The 14,067-nt window shown below is 30.9% G+C and overlaps 1 protein-coding gene across 3 annotated transcripts in view; it reads left to right on the forward strand.

Moving 5' to 3' along the window:
• Window positions 1-12,658, forward strand: part of pnr (pannier) — a 73,206-nt gene extending 60,548 nt beyond the window's left edge. For 2 of the 3 annotated variants that reach the window (XM_065498411.1, XM_065498409.1), the window contains exons 2-4: window positions 9,072-9,746; window positions 11,429-11,660; window positions 11,732-12,657. In XM_065498411.1, the coding sequence (XP_065354483.1) occupies window positions 9,114-9,746; window positions 11,429-11,660; window positions 11,732-12,531 (1,665 nt within the window). In that variant the 5' untranslated portion in view covers window positions 9,072-9,113 and the 3' untranslated portion in view covers window positions 12,532-12,657. Of the gene's footprint in view, window positions 1-9,071; window positions 9,747-11,428; window positions 11,661-11,731 lie in introns of all 3 variants that reach the window. The other variant, XM_065498410.1, reaches the window with a different exon arrangement.
• Window positions 12,659-14,067: the final 1,409 nt, after the last annotated feature.

Consider the following 14,067-nt stretch of genomic DNA (forward strand, 5'->3'; position numbering starts at 1 on the left):
TTGCATTGCAGGCCTCCGGCCGGTCGCAAAGGTTTTCTCCTCTGGGGTGTATCAAAAACTGGCTTCGCTCAAAAAATATTCTTTTTACATCGTCGGCCTTTGTCAGATTGCAACGATTTCTTAATCTGGTGCGAAATGAGAATCGGCTTTCTGAAATATTATAAAACATTTCTGCAATGAAAGAAATGTTTGGTAAGCGAAGAATAACTTCACTTTTGTAGTTCCTTTTTTTAGATTACATAAATTGCTTCGGATTGGGAATTATTTAATTTCTATTGGGAGTTATTTCGCTTTTTTGGGACTAATATTTTTCAAATTATGAAACCGCCTATTATTGGGAGTAATTTCATTTTACCCTTTGGTAGTTATTTCATTTTTCAAGTTTGGGAATTATTTCATTTTTGATGGGTATTATTTCATTGGGAGTTATTTCATTGGGAGTTATTTCATTTGGGAGCTATTTCACGGTACCGGTTATGTTTATGTTTCAGCTGAAAATTTAAGTACATATTTTTTAAATTTTTGGGTCATATTTTAATATTTTTAAGCATAGTGATAACAGTTTTGTAGCGAAAGTAATAGTAGTTACGTTTTTTCAGGCACTGATCGTTTATTTGGAATACTATCAAAAATGATCACTTCAATTTCTAGAAACTATGTTTTTCAAGTTATGACCTTCTTGTCGCCAATGAGCAATATAAATAAAATCAAACTACCTACAATGAATAAATTTCCTATTTATATAAAAAAATTATAAAATTAAAAAAAAACACAGACATTTCACTAGCTGTGGCAACTGTTAAAATTTAACACTGGTTTTCCTTCTATTCAATGTATTATTGTCTTTCAAAAAGCTTTAACAAAGTGCACTTATTAATTCAAATCCACAACTTCAACTAAAATCGAAAAATACCCCCAAAATTGAGATTTTACTAACTTAAATACTTAATTTCAATATGCCGACGGCAAAGAATTTCTACCAACTAATTTTATAATGAGCGGCAATAACGTTTTGATCGCATTTGATCTCCTTCCATCACATTCTTGTGATACCCATTAAAACCAGTTTTCAGGATGTTAATTTAAAGTTATTTCAAGTATGAACAAAAATATGCAAATATTTTGAAAAATCAATGCAATTTGATCACACGTTTATATATTTTTTTATTTTATTTTTTTCATTAACGCCACACGTTTTTTTTAACAAGCTTAAAATCTTTTTTTTTGAAACGAAACCCATTTTTTTCCTTAGGGTCGGCCAACTTCAAAAGCATTTTTAGGCAACATTAACTCAAAACAAAAATCTTGTCATCAAACTAATAAAGGTGGACGAGTGATGAACAAAAAAAAAATACAAAAATAAAAGGATTGAAAACCAGCCAAAGATGAAAGAGACTGAACAGAAGAAAAAAAAAACCAAACTCATAAAAGAAATTAAACAAACAGCAATAAAAAATCAATTTAAATCTTAAAGGCATCTTTGGGGGAATAAAAAGGTTCTCATTTTCAATAATAATTTGTCATCAGAAAAAGGCTTATTTAGCGGGTTTTTTTTCATTTTGAAATGACAAACTTTAATGTTTTAAGGTCAAAATTATGATGTTTAATTTTGTAATAAGTTATAAGTTCAAAGAATTAGAGATTTTTTAAAGAAAACTAAAATATAGACCAAAAATTATAGCTAATTTAAATGATACTTAAAGAGAGACTGGAAAGAAATATTAAATTAGAGGAAATTGCAATACTTAATTTCACAATTTACGCTTAAAGGGGGCTTAGCACCGTATTAAAGAAGAACATTAGGAAAACTTATAAAAACATAAACCTATCGAAGCTGCTTTATCACTTGAATTAATAGGTACAACTTATTTTATTTTTATTAATTTATAACCAGGGAAACCGAAAATATGCTCTAAAAAAAGCGTTTTAGGCGCTTTAAATATGCAGTAAAAACTTTAAAATATGCTCTTACAATTTAAAAAATATGCTCTTAAAAAAACAAACTTTTATATAATTTTTAACCAAAAAATATACTTTTATTTAAAAAAGTCAATACAATTCATTTCTAAAAAGGTAAAGTAACATAAAATAAACAAAAAATAACATGAACTAAAACAAGTATAACAAAAAATAAATACAACATAAAAACTATAGGAACTTAAGCTATGAAAAGGCCTCGAAAGGTATTTCTTGATGATATTTTATATAAATATAAAGTCACTTCTTCAATTTAGGTTATTATTGCAATAAATTACAAAATATTGACTTAAATTTTCAAATAAAAATCGTTGTCTATTGGATCTGAAAACATTTTTATACATAGAAAATGTTCTTTCGACATCAACTGATGTTATAGAAGCAAATTTAAAAGACAATATTTCTTTAACACTTAGAACGGTTAAGTTTGAATTAGAACTAAAATTATTATTTATTTATTAAAATGTGCTAATTTTATATTAAAACAAGTAAGAGAGCTATATTCATTCGGCTGTGCCGAATCTTATATATCCTTCACCAAATTATACTTCAAAATGAAAAATTTAAATATTTTTAGCGGAACAAAAAATTTTTTTTTCAGTTTTTTAATTTTTTAGAAAAAAAAAATTTCGAATTGTTTTTTTAAATCTAATTTTTTTTTTAAATTTAAAAAAAAAAATTTTGTTTTTAAAGTTTTTTTTTTGTTGAAAAGCCATCTATTTTTCAATTTTGAATTTTAAACAAAGGAAGTAAAAACCTGTAACACAACAGCGAAAAATAAGTAACACAAAATTTGTTTTTGATAAAGTCAAAATATGCTATTAAACAGTAAAATATGCTCTGAAAACGCAAAAATATGACATAAATGTGCTCTTAAAACAAATATATGCAAAAATATGCATTTAAGGGTAAAATATGCAAAAATATGCACTAACAAATCGATGCCAAAATTCTTAAATAGTTCTGAAACGTGTAAATATCTTATCCATGTGCTCATTAGACTCACCAGAAAAAACATGCATTTGCATATTTTGGTTTCCCTGTTTATAACATTTGTTACCTTCAATACTGTATTATGAAACCTCTTAAAAACGAATACATTGAATTCTTATTTTAGTGCTTTTTCAAAACGCTACACAATAACACTTTTCTTTGGGTTTTTTCTCTGACACTGACCATATACAGTGATCTCTTCAAAGAGTAATCGATACAAAAACAAACAGAAAAATACTCGGGGACAGACACCACAACAGACAGACGACTACGACTCACTTGATCTTTAATACAGGATATTATTTCAATAAGCCACAAAAACCGTATCAAAAAAGGTCGTCTTTAAAAAAAAACGATCATAACATTTTATATAAACACTTGAGTGTTAAAGGAAATAAAACGTTAAGTGGTTTAAAATTAAAAAAAAAGAAAAATATATGACTTACTAACTGAAGTTTTATTAAAAAAAAAACACACATACTTACAAAAATTATGAAAAGTGATCATTATAAATTATTCCCTACTTGAAGAAGTAGTCAACTCTGAGCAATATGAAAAGTAGTATTCCAAATAGTTTACTTTGTTACTTACTTATATTTGGGTAAAAGGCGTCATCAAGTATATTTTTTTACTACAAACAAATAAACAATAATCGAAATGATCGTACGCATCATAATCATGAGTAGAAATAACGTAAGAGATGGTTATGACAAGGAGCACTAAATAAAAGGACGGAAATAAATTACCAGACACTCATGTAATATTGTGAAGTAGAATACTCATACATAAAAATGTAAATATGAATATATTTTATAGATCATCGCTTTCAGAAAATTCTTGATCTGGATTAGATTTTCTCTCTAAATGATCGCATAAGTTGTAGCAATAGAATTATTTGATGTTTTTATAAGCTGAACTACTGTTCAGTTTCCTTTTTTGTAATTAAAGTAGAACAAGTCTATGATGAACTACTGTTCAGTTTCCTTTTTTGTAATTAAAGTAGAACAAGTATAGTCCATGGACCGGTGACAATATTATCTTGTGAATTGGGTATATATCAATCAGATAATAAATACTCTTAACCCTCCGTTAGTCGCAACTGATCTGGTTGATACAGCCAAAATTTTTTTATTGTAAATTTTTTTAAACACCCTAAATTTTAACCTATTTTTTGATAAAAATATATTTTTACAGCAATTTTATTTTTATTACTCTTTTAAATACTTTGAATTTAATATGGTTTTTATGTTTTCGAAATAAAAAGTGAAGAGATTATTTTCATACGCGCCCTTTTTTTTATTGATATCAAATTGATACATTGCGACTAGTCTGATGATACATTGCGACTAGTCTAATGATTGCGACTAGCAGAGGGTTACGCTAGTCGCAATCATTTTCAATCGATCTCCAATTGTTTTCAAATCATTATCAAAAGTTTGATATTTGAGTTGGAGTTTGATTTCATATTGTTCGTAACTAGAAATCAAACATCGAGGTATGAACAAAGTAAACAAAGAACTAGACGAAGATCCAAGTGGGTCTAAAGTAAGACCTTCTTTGTGCTCCCATGTGTATACAGAAGAGTTGCATGGATTGCCATCGTAGATCAAATAGGCTATGGTGGAAGCCAATCTTAATCACTTCTAAATAATCGTTGTGGGACAATTAAGCTGCTCAAGTCACTCAATCCAAATGCTCTCTTTGTGTCAACGAAGAACGAGTCTAAGATCTAAAGTAAGTCTAAATAAAGACATTCTTTGTGCTCCGTCATATACATAGATCGAATAAACAATGGTGGAAGAAGTCGATGATCTCAAGAATAGTTGGGTTGAAGTCATAGATCCCATAGACTATGCAATCATTTCCCAAGAACCTTTGTGGGATAACTAAGGTGCTATACTTGTGTCAACGAAGAACTAATACAGAAAAGTTTGAGGGACTACCATCGTACAGATACAGTAGACAATGGTGGCAGAAGACGAAGATCTCAAGTCAGTATAAATGAAGACCTTTTTTGTGCTCTCATTTGTTTAAAGAAGAGTTAGAAATATCCAATATACCATGGTGGAAGCCAATCCTTATCATTTCGCAATAACCTTATTGGGACAATTAAAGAATTAGTAGACGAAGATCTCAAGTGAGTCATATGTATACAGAAGAGTTGTATCTACTGGATCCAATAGACTATGGTTAGTCCTTATTAGCCTTTGTGAAACAGTCACTCGATCCAAATGCTCTCTTTGAAGTACTTAACTGGAGATGAAGAATGATAAAGAGAAAATAAGACAACCGGGAAGAGCTAACGAAATATTGAACTAGTTCACTAAATTCTTTAAAAAAGAGAACATAGAGAAAATGTCAATGTCAATCCTAATTCATCTTTATTAATAGATTTTCTACGGAAATGTTACAGATTGTTACTGGAATAAAAAGGACACATCACTTAATTGAACAATTTTTGGAAGAATTTATAAATTTTTCTTCAAAGTTTTCTTCGAGGAAAACCTAAGACTATCATTAATATTAAATGTTACATGTAGAATCGGTTTTCCATCAGTTCCCTTTTTATAGGGTCTTTCTAGAACCAAATCATTCGATTGATTTGATACAAATAATCAGTTTTCTCTATATATGTACTTATACTCTGGTGATTCCAAAATGCAACAAAATGCAAGTATTTTAAAGACATTTCATTACCTTACTTTATTTACCACATTCCACCGTTTTTTATTTTCCAAAATGAGTATCAACACTGTTTTTTATAGTACATTTAAATGCTAAAAAAGAGTAACTTTTCTAAACCCTCGCAATACGAGTGCACGTACGTTTGGGTTTCTTTGTTACATTAATACCGCGGCGTATTCTTTTTTCCCCACAATTCTTTTACCATTCATTCTTCCAAATGCTCGTTTTATATTTTAATGCATTTTCGAGTGGATCAATTTGTCTGTTGTGTTCAGCTTTGACTTTATTTATGGCATCAGGAAGATGTGATGATCTCCACCACAGCAGACACATACAATATTAAACAAACACACGCACTCAGCTCAGGAAAGGAAAGAAAAAAACTAAAAAAAAAATATATATTTCATGCAAAAAAAATAAGAAAAAAATCGTTATACTCATACAACTCAAAAGGAAGTAAAGTAATTTGTGTGATCAACACTAAACTGAAGCTGGTTGGAACGAGGAGAGGAAGTGTTGATTTTTAATAAAAAAAAAATGCGCTGTATTTCATTCAGCTCAATTTGATGAGGATGAATGACTCATTATTGCTTTATGGGAGATTTATTAAAGAAATAGAAACATTTGAATTACTTTAACGTTATTTATTACATATACATACATAGATATTTTAATATAATTTAAATAATTTTTCTATACTCTTATTATTTTAATTTTATGATTTTTTTTTTCAAAAAGTTAAGAGATTATTTTGAAAAGTTGTCAATTTATTTGTTAGCTTTTGTCATCTAATGATTAGATTAGCTAATTTTGTTTGTTGTTGACTTTTCAACACATTTTATAATTTATTGTGTTTTAACAAATTGCAGTTAGGTTGTGGTAAAATAATTTTGCTTATATTGTGTGATTTTAAATTAAAACTAATTTTAAAATACATAAAAATTCACTAACTTTCCATTACAAATAGCTTCTATGGAATCAAGCTATTTGTAATGGAAACTAAGAATATAAGAATAAGCTCTTTAGGTTTAAAAGATCATGCTTGCAATGATGGAAGTGATGAATTCAATCTTTTATCATTAGCTCTTTTGATTTAAAAGATCAAGTTTGCAATGTGGAGTGTGATTCATTGTGCTGCCGATACTTCAATGAAATCTTTTCTCATCAGCTCTTTTTTTAAAAGAGATCATGCTCCGATGCTCCAACAGCACCTTTTGTCATGGAATAATAAAATAAATGCTCAATATCGTAACAATCATTGTCCTGCTTTTTTATGTCTACAAATTCGGTTGAGTTAATTGATACTGATATCTCTGCGTATAATAATTTTTCAATCGAATTTTGTATAGGCCTATGGCTGATACTCAAACTGACATATGGGCAATTCCATATCATCGTATGTGACATTTGTACGCCTATTGAGTGGAAAAGATTTTGCAAAAATAAGAGTATCTGAAAAATAATTTGGTCTTTATGTTCCATTCAGAGGGTACTATATTTTAAAATAATAAAAAGTTCTTTCAAAATATTGTTGTCCAACATATTGAGCGAAAAAAAAGTATATCGTACGTGACATAAAACGGAACTCATTTTGAGGTACATGTAGAAATATGCGAAAATATTCGAATCGTGAGAGGCGTTATGTTTTCTTTTAATTTCTTATAAATAAAATTTAATATCGTACGTGACATACCGTACGTGACAGATTTGTCTCTTATAATAAAACAATATACATATATTCTGTAAATAGAAAATATACATTCGGTTCAATAAACAATTTGACAATAGCAAAAAAACAATCAGAGTCAAATTCATTTCATACTACAAGCTAATTGGGAGCCTATTTTTCGCCGCAATTTTAGCCTAAAACATACCTAAACCATTAAAAAACTAAATATAATCAGTTTAAAATATTATTTTTGTCTTAAAAATGTTGTAATATGATTTAAATACTTTCACATAGTAACATTTTATTATTTTCTTCTATTCAAATCATCTTAAAAAAAATTTCAAGAGTTTTTGTTTTTCCAGTCGTGGTAGCGATTCTCGTGGAATTGCCCATATGAGGAGCCGCAGAACAAAAGTTACTTTTTTGAAAATTTCAGAATTTTGGGAAATTGATTTTTTCTAGAAGATTCCAATCCAAATATAAAAATACCAAAAAATCAATTTGTAAAAAAATTCGAAAAAGTACCTTTTGTTCTGCGGCTCCTCATACCCTACACAGGTATTGCTGAATTTATATCTCATATTTACAAAGAAGTAAAAGGATTGAAACTTCATAGCGATCTTTCTTAATGGCTCAAAACAAAGACATTCTTTGTACTCTCTTCAATATGCAGAAGAAAATGTTTAACATTATCATGTAGAAATGGACTATATTGGAAGACAGTTCCTGATAGCAAGTTACCTGTACAAGTTAGTAAAAAAGATTCCAAAAAATAAACCGATCGTGCCCTGATCTTCATACATTTACAATATCTGAGTTCTCATCTGTATTAGATATTTCAATGATATATTCATCAGAGTGATCTCAAATCCGGTAAATTGTATGATTTTTCAATACTTCAGTAACAAACTACATATGTCTCTCACAATGGCAAAACGTGCCGGCGCCAAAGCCAGATTCTGTTTTTATACTCTTACTTATTTAAAGTTTTCCGAAAATATAAATTTAAATTCTTATTACACATTATGGCCATAGTAAAAACCAATAAATACTACTATGACTGCAAACAAAATAAAAATTCCAAATGTGTTTATGGCATTACAAGTTGTCGACAAACTTCTGTAAACGTGCAATGCATTTTTGCATTTGCAACTGAAACGAAAACAACAAAAAACAAACCAAGTAATAAAATTAAATATATGGAAACAGACAAAAAAACAGTTTTTGCATGCAAGAGAGAAAAATGTGGCCAGGCCAGCCAGTCAGTTAGTCCAAAAAAAAAAAATTGTAACGTGCAAAAACGCCATTAAAAATTGAGTTTTATGTGAAAAGAATTTATGGAAGGCTTTAAATTGTTTGTTGTACTCACTCGTTTGTATGTCTGTATATATCTGCATGACGTCCAAATGCCTTTGGTGGTGGTTATGAAGAAGATGAAAATGATGGTGATGGTGATGGCGATAGTGGAAATATATACAAAAGAAAGCATGCGTACTGCTAAGCAAGATAAATTAAATAATGGGATGGGCCATATTGAAAATAATGGCAGCACTAAAAGCATTGTTTATAAAAGACCGTATAAATATTGTGATACTTTAAAATGCAGTAAAAAGGGTGTAAACCTTTATCATTAAATAGGCCAATCAGATTTGAGGAATAGGGTGACCATAATACATATTATTGAAAATTTAATATTTAAAGGTTTTATTAATTTTTTCTTTTTCTTTTTTTTTCATTTAATTTGCAGTCCAATTCCGATCAACATTCATCATCTGCTGAAATTACTCTTATGCATCAGGATTTAGCATCTCCCAACTCTACGTCGACAAACTATCAACTTGCCTTGGGCCATAGACATCCCACAGTTGGTAATTTGGATCATCAACAGGACTTCTCCTCGTACACAGCGAAAATGTATCATTCATCGGCCGGTTATCCCGATTTAAGTGGCAGCGCTACCGGTTCCGGTGTCAGTTCATATCATCAACAGGCTGCTGCAGCTGCCGCTACCGTAAGCGCACCCGTCTATGTACCCTCCAATAGAGCTCTAACCAATAGTCAATACCAGCATGTGGCAGCTCATTTTGGCACAGCTGCTGCCCAGAATGCTTGGACATCGGACAGTTTTGGTACCGCTCATACGCAATTACCTCCTCAATTCTATACACAAAATGCTGTTATGATGGGCTCTTGGAGAGCAGCCTATGATCCTACAGGATTTCAGCGTTCTTCACCCTATGATAGTGCTATTGATTTTCAATTTGGCGAGGGTAGAGAGTGTGTGAATTGCGGAGCCATAAGTACACCGCTGTGGAGACGAGATGGTACGGGTCATTATTTGTGTAACGCTTGCGGATTGTATCATAAAATGAACGGCATGAATAGGCCATTGATCAAGCCAAGCAAGCGATTGGTGAGTGCAGTGAGTGTTAATTTTTTTTATATTTGTTTGTATATGTATTTGTAAATAAACTTATTTAGCTTATTATTAGATTATGTTAAGAATAGAACAGCTCATTTAATTCACATTATTCCGCCATTAAACCTGGTCTACCTAATGAAACAGAAGATGTTACCTAGTGTACAACTAGCAATATCTTATATTCCATCGAAGAATCAGCCATTTCCTATGGCAATTTAGCCTTGGGCTAGTCTCAATTTCATTGACATCCTACAAAAATCAGGTGTGCCATTATCCAAATTACAAATCCTGGTAGTTCCAACCCTAACAGCTTTCTGATTCCTGTTATGTTCAGGAACACTCTGCAGTCCCTTATGTACATCAGGCTTTCAAGGCCGCTAAGACCTCAGTCATGATGTTATTTGAGTTTGTCTTTATAAAAACACTAGCTCTAGTGCCTATCTCCATCTTAGATTTATCTATGAACACTACGCAGTCTTCAAACTATCCATCCTTGTCGTCCGTTTTATGGAACACTATTCCGACATTTCTGTAGTCCGAGATTTCTGGAAGAATAACGTCTTGTACGTGGTACCCAATTTCCTAGAAAATTTATTTGCCTCCCGCCGTACGTAATTATAGGTCTGACAAACGATATTTAAATCCACTTGATCACAGACTCCATTCATAACTATGTAATTCCTGCAGGCGTTTATTCCCTTTTAGAGTCTTTTCTGCGTGTCCCTTCTTCCAGATAATTTACTATCGAGGAAAATACCCAAGTATTTTAGCTCGTCCGCTAATCTTTTATCCAAACCTCAGATTTTTGTCATACTAATCCTCTAATTGTTTGTCCCGGTAAAGAGGACTAGCTCTATTTTTCTCGCGTTGACTCTTAGCGCTATCTGCATTATTTCACCGATAGTGGGATGAAACTTTCCATTAACCAATATCACAATGTCATCCGCATGAACCTCTTCAATTCACCATAATCTTATGGTTCACAATTACTTCTAACGAAACCCTAATTGTCTCCATCCGAATCGCACACTCAACAGATACCCTTTTATGTGAGATAACCTTTTATTTTGAAGTAGAAGATGTCCTCAACTGATTCTTAACTAAACTTTTCAATAACCAATATCACAACGTTATTCGCAGGAGCAACTATTTTCCGAACAATTGCCTCAAAAGTCCCTAGGCTATTCAATTCAGTACGATCTCCTGGATCATAATCAAAAGTCCATTGGCTATTCAATTCAGTACGATCTCCTGGATCATAATTACCTCTAACGAATCCGCAATTACATCTATCTAAATCGCACACTCAACAGATATCCTTTTATATGAGAATCCATTTAGAAATAGAAGATGTCCTCAATTTTTCAATAACCAATATCACAATTTCCTCAAAAGTCCCTAGGCTATTTATTCAATTCACCTCTTAAGAATCTCTAACTGTATTTATCTGAGTCGCACACTATATATACCATTTTATGGGACAATTTATTTAAAAGTTGAAAATGTCACCCAACTTTCTTAACTAAAAAGAGGAATTTAGTTCAAAAGAGCACAACACTTCCACGTTTAGAGCCATTAATTCATTATTTAATCATCACTAACAATTTTAAATGCTTTCAATTTACTAAAAATAATATAATTTCAACAAATATTTACTTAAAATCTATTTCCTATCGTTTCAGACTGCCACTCGTCGCTTGGGTTTATGTTGTACCAATTGTGGTACACGTACCACAACTTTGTGGAGACGTAACAACGAGGGAGAACCTGTGTGTAATGCATGTGGCTTATATTTCAAACTGCATGGTGTTAATAGACCCTTGGCCATGCGTAAAGATGGTATACAGACTAGAAAGAGGAAGCCAAAGAAATCGGGTGGTAGCACTGAAAACGGCAAAGAGATCAAAGATGAGGGTAAGTCTATTCTACTTTATAATATACAAAAAAAACTTTAAATTCTAATATTTCGCAATTTTCTTTTACAGATCTCAAACCTTCTTTAGGATTAGAACGTCATAGTCTACCTGGTTCACTAGCTTCAAAGTTACAAAATGATTTAGCTGCCAAATCGGCTAGCTCATCATCAGCTTTGCATAATTTAAGTCTGGGTTCTGCTACATCTGCCTTGCATAGTTCTCTTAGCCATCATATGCATTTGCCACACACTTCTGCCCAACAAACGAGGTTATTAAATAATGTTTCGTCCTACACATCAGCCGCCCATTTAGGATCATCTACCAATACCTCTACCTCCTCAACAAATGGCAATTCTGCGCACAGCAACAATTTGTATTCACCTTCAGCTTTAGCTGCCCAAAGTAATTTGAGTCACTCGCAGTTGTCAGGCTCGGCTTTTGGAACACAAAAGTACGAACATCTCTTGGGCTCCAGCAATGCTTTGTCGAATGGTTTATCGCCCTCGAGTACGGCCAGTTCCAATTATCATGCCCATCATTTACACCATCATCATCATGCTGCAGCTGCCGCCCATCATGCGGCCTCGGCAGCACATCACCATCATCATCACTCACCTTCGCTGTCGCAACATGTACCCACCTCAGCGAGTAGTGGCGGCAGCTTAGGCGGTTACAGTGTTAAATCCGAATCGAATGCCACCAACTATGACTATGTTAATAATTGCTATTTTGGTTCCTCCTTTGGTGCTTTCGGTGGCTCAACAGGTTCTTCATCGGGCGTGCATGGTGCTACGGCTTCAGACATGGCCGGGGTATATCATCACCAGCATAACGTTATACAGGCGGCGAAACTAATGGCCACCTCATAAAAGTTACAATAACAGTATTACAGAGATACGTGATAGAGTTTACAGGATCTCGGACATTTAAATGTGTATTAAACAAAACTGCTTGATTGCGTGAGAGAAAACTTCAAATATCATTAAATAAAGAGACGCCATGCTGTTTTAAAAAAGTTAAACTTCGTGGTCTCTTTTTAATAAATTTACACAAAAAAAGACTTAAATTTAAATTAATTATTTTTATTACAAAAATCTACTATATTGCAATAACTTAGTTCTAAATACATACTTATATTTCTATACTAGTTTAGTTATTGTTTTTTTATTTCATTATTATATTAGAAATTTTTATAATTTTTTTTTTTTGTAAATACATTCATATACTAATTTAAATAATAAGTATTAAATATTTTTATCCCTCCTCTCTTATAACGAGTGCATTTTTTTTCTGTTTTTATTGTACAAAGTATTGCGTAATTTTTAATTATTATTACTATTATTATTTTTAATTTAAATACATTAAGAATATGGCAATTAAATAAATGTGCCTTATTATAAACAAAAAGAAATCAATTTATACAGTAATTTTAGTAGTTCTATTATTAATCATACAAATCTTAGTTAAAATTTTCAAAGTGTAAAATTTTAAATTTAAAAAGTTATAAAATTATATGTATTTCAATAAATTAAATGAAAATAGCCAGACAATTTTATTTATTTTTTTTTTAATTTGTTTTAGAAATATTAGAAATAAGCACATACATACATAGAATTTTGTGAAAATTAGCTAATTAACTTAATTCTGAATAAATACGAAAATAATTCATCGATATTTATGATCAATATCTCATTTCGTTCCTATTACATGTGGGTTTGTGATAAAGCAATAAATCTGAACAATTTCTAACGTTTTTGATTTTTCATGATTTTTTTAAAACAAAAAAAAAATTGCTATTTTCAAGTAAAAAAAATATTTTTTGCTTCAATTTGTTATTATAACTCCGAAGGTTCTGAGCCGATTGAAATGCAAACCTGAACAATTTCTGCCGTTTTTGATTTTTTATAAGTTTTTTAAAACACAAAAATTTGCTATTTTCACATAAAAAATATATATTTTGCTTGGATTTGTTATTATAACTCCGAAACTACTGAGCCGATTAAAACGCAACATGTGAACAGATTAAAGGCTATGTAAATTTGAACTTTTCTAATTTTACTTCAATAACATCGGACTAAATTTAAAAAAATGTATCCAAAGAATTAAAAAAAGAATGTTACAATTTTTGTACTTAGGTAACCAAGCCTTTTTTTGCTGTTGACCTGTGTTATATTTGAAATCGTTGATTAAATGCGAATAATGGAATTTATAAAAAAAGGGATTAATTTTTCATTCGATTTTTGTCGAACTGATTAAGAACTATTTGAAATATTATTCAGTTCAGTTTATATTAAGTTCATATAAATTTTTCATTGAAAGGAGAATAATTTCAAAGAATACTGAAAAAGATTGTTATTATTAGACCCAACTATATTTTTTCTCTGCGTGAAGATGGTTCGATTGAC

The sequence above is a fragment of the Calliphora vicina genome, chromosome 1 (assembly GCF_958450345.1).
Source record: "Calliphora vicina chromosome 1, idCalVici1.1, whole genome shotgun sequence".
Taxonomy (NCBI): Eukaryota; Metazoa; Arthropoda; class Insecta; order Diptera; family Calliphoridae; genus Calliphora; species Calliphora vicina.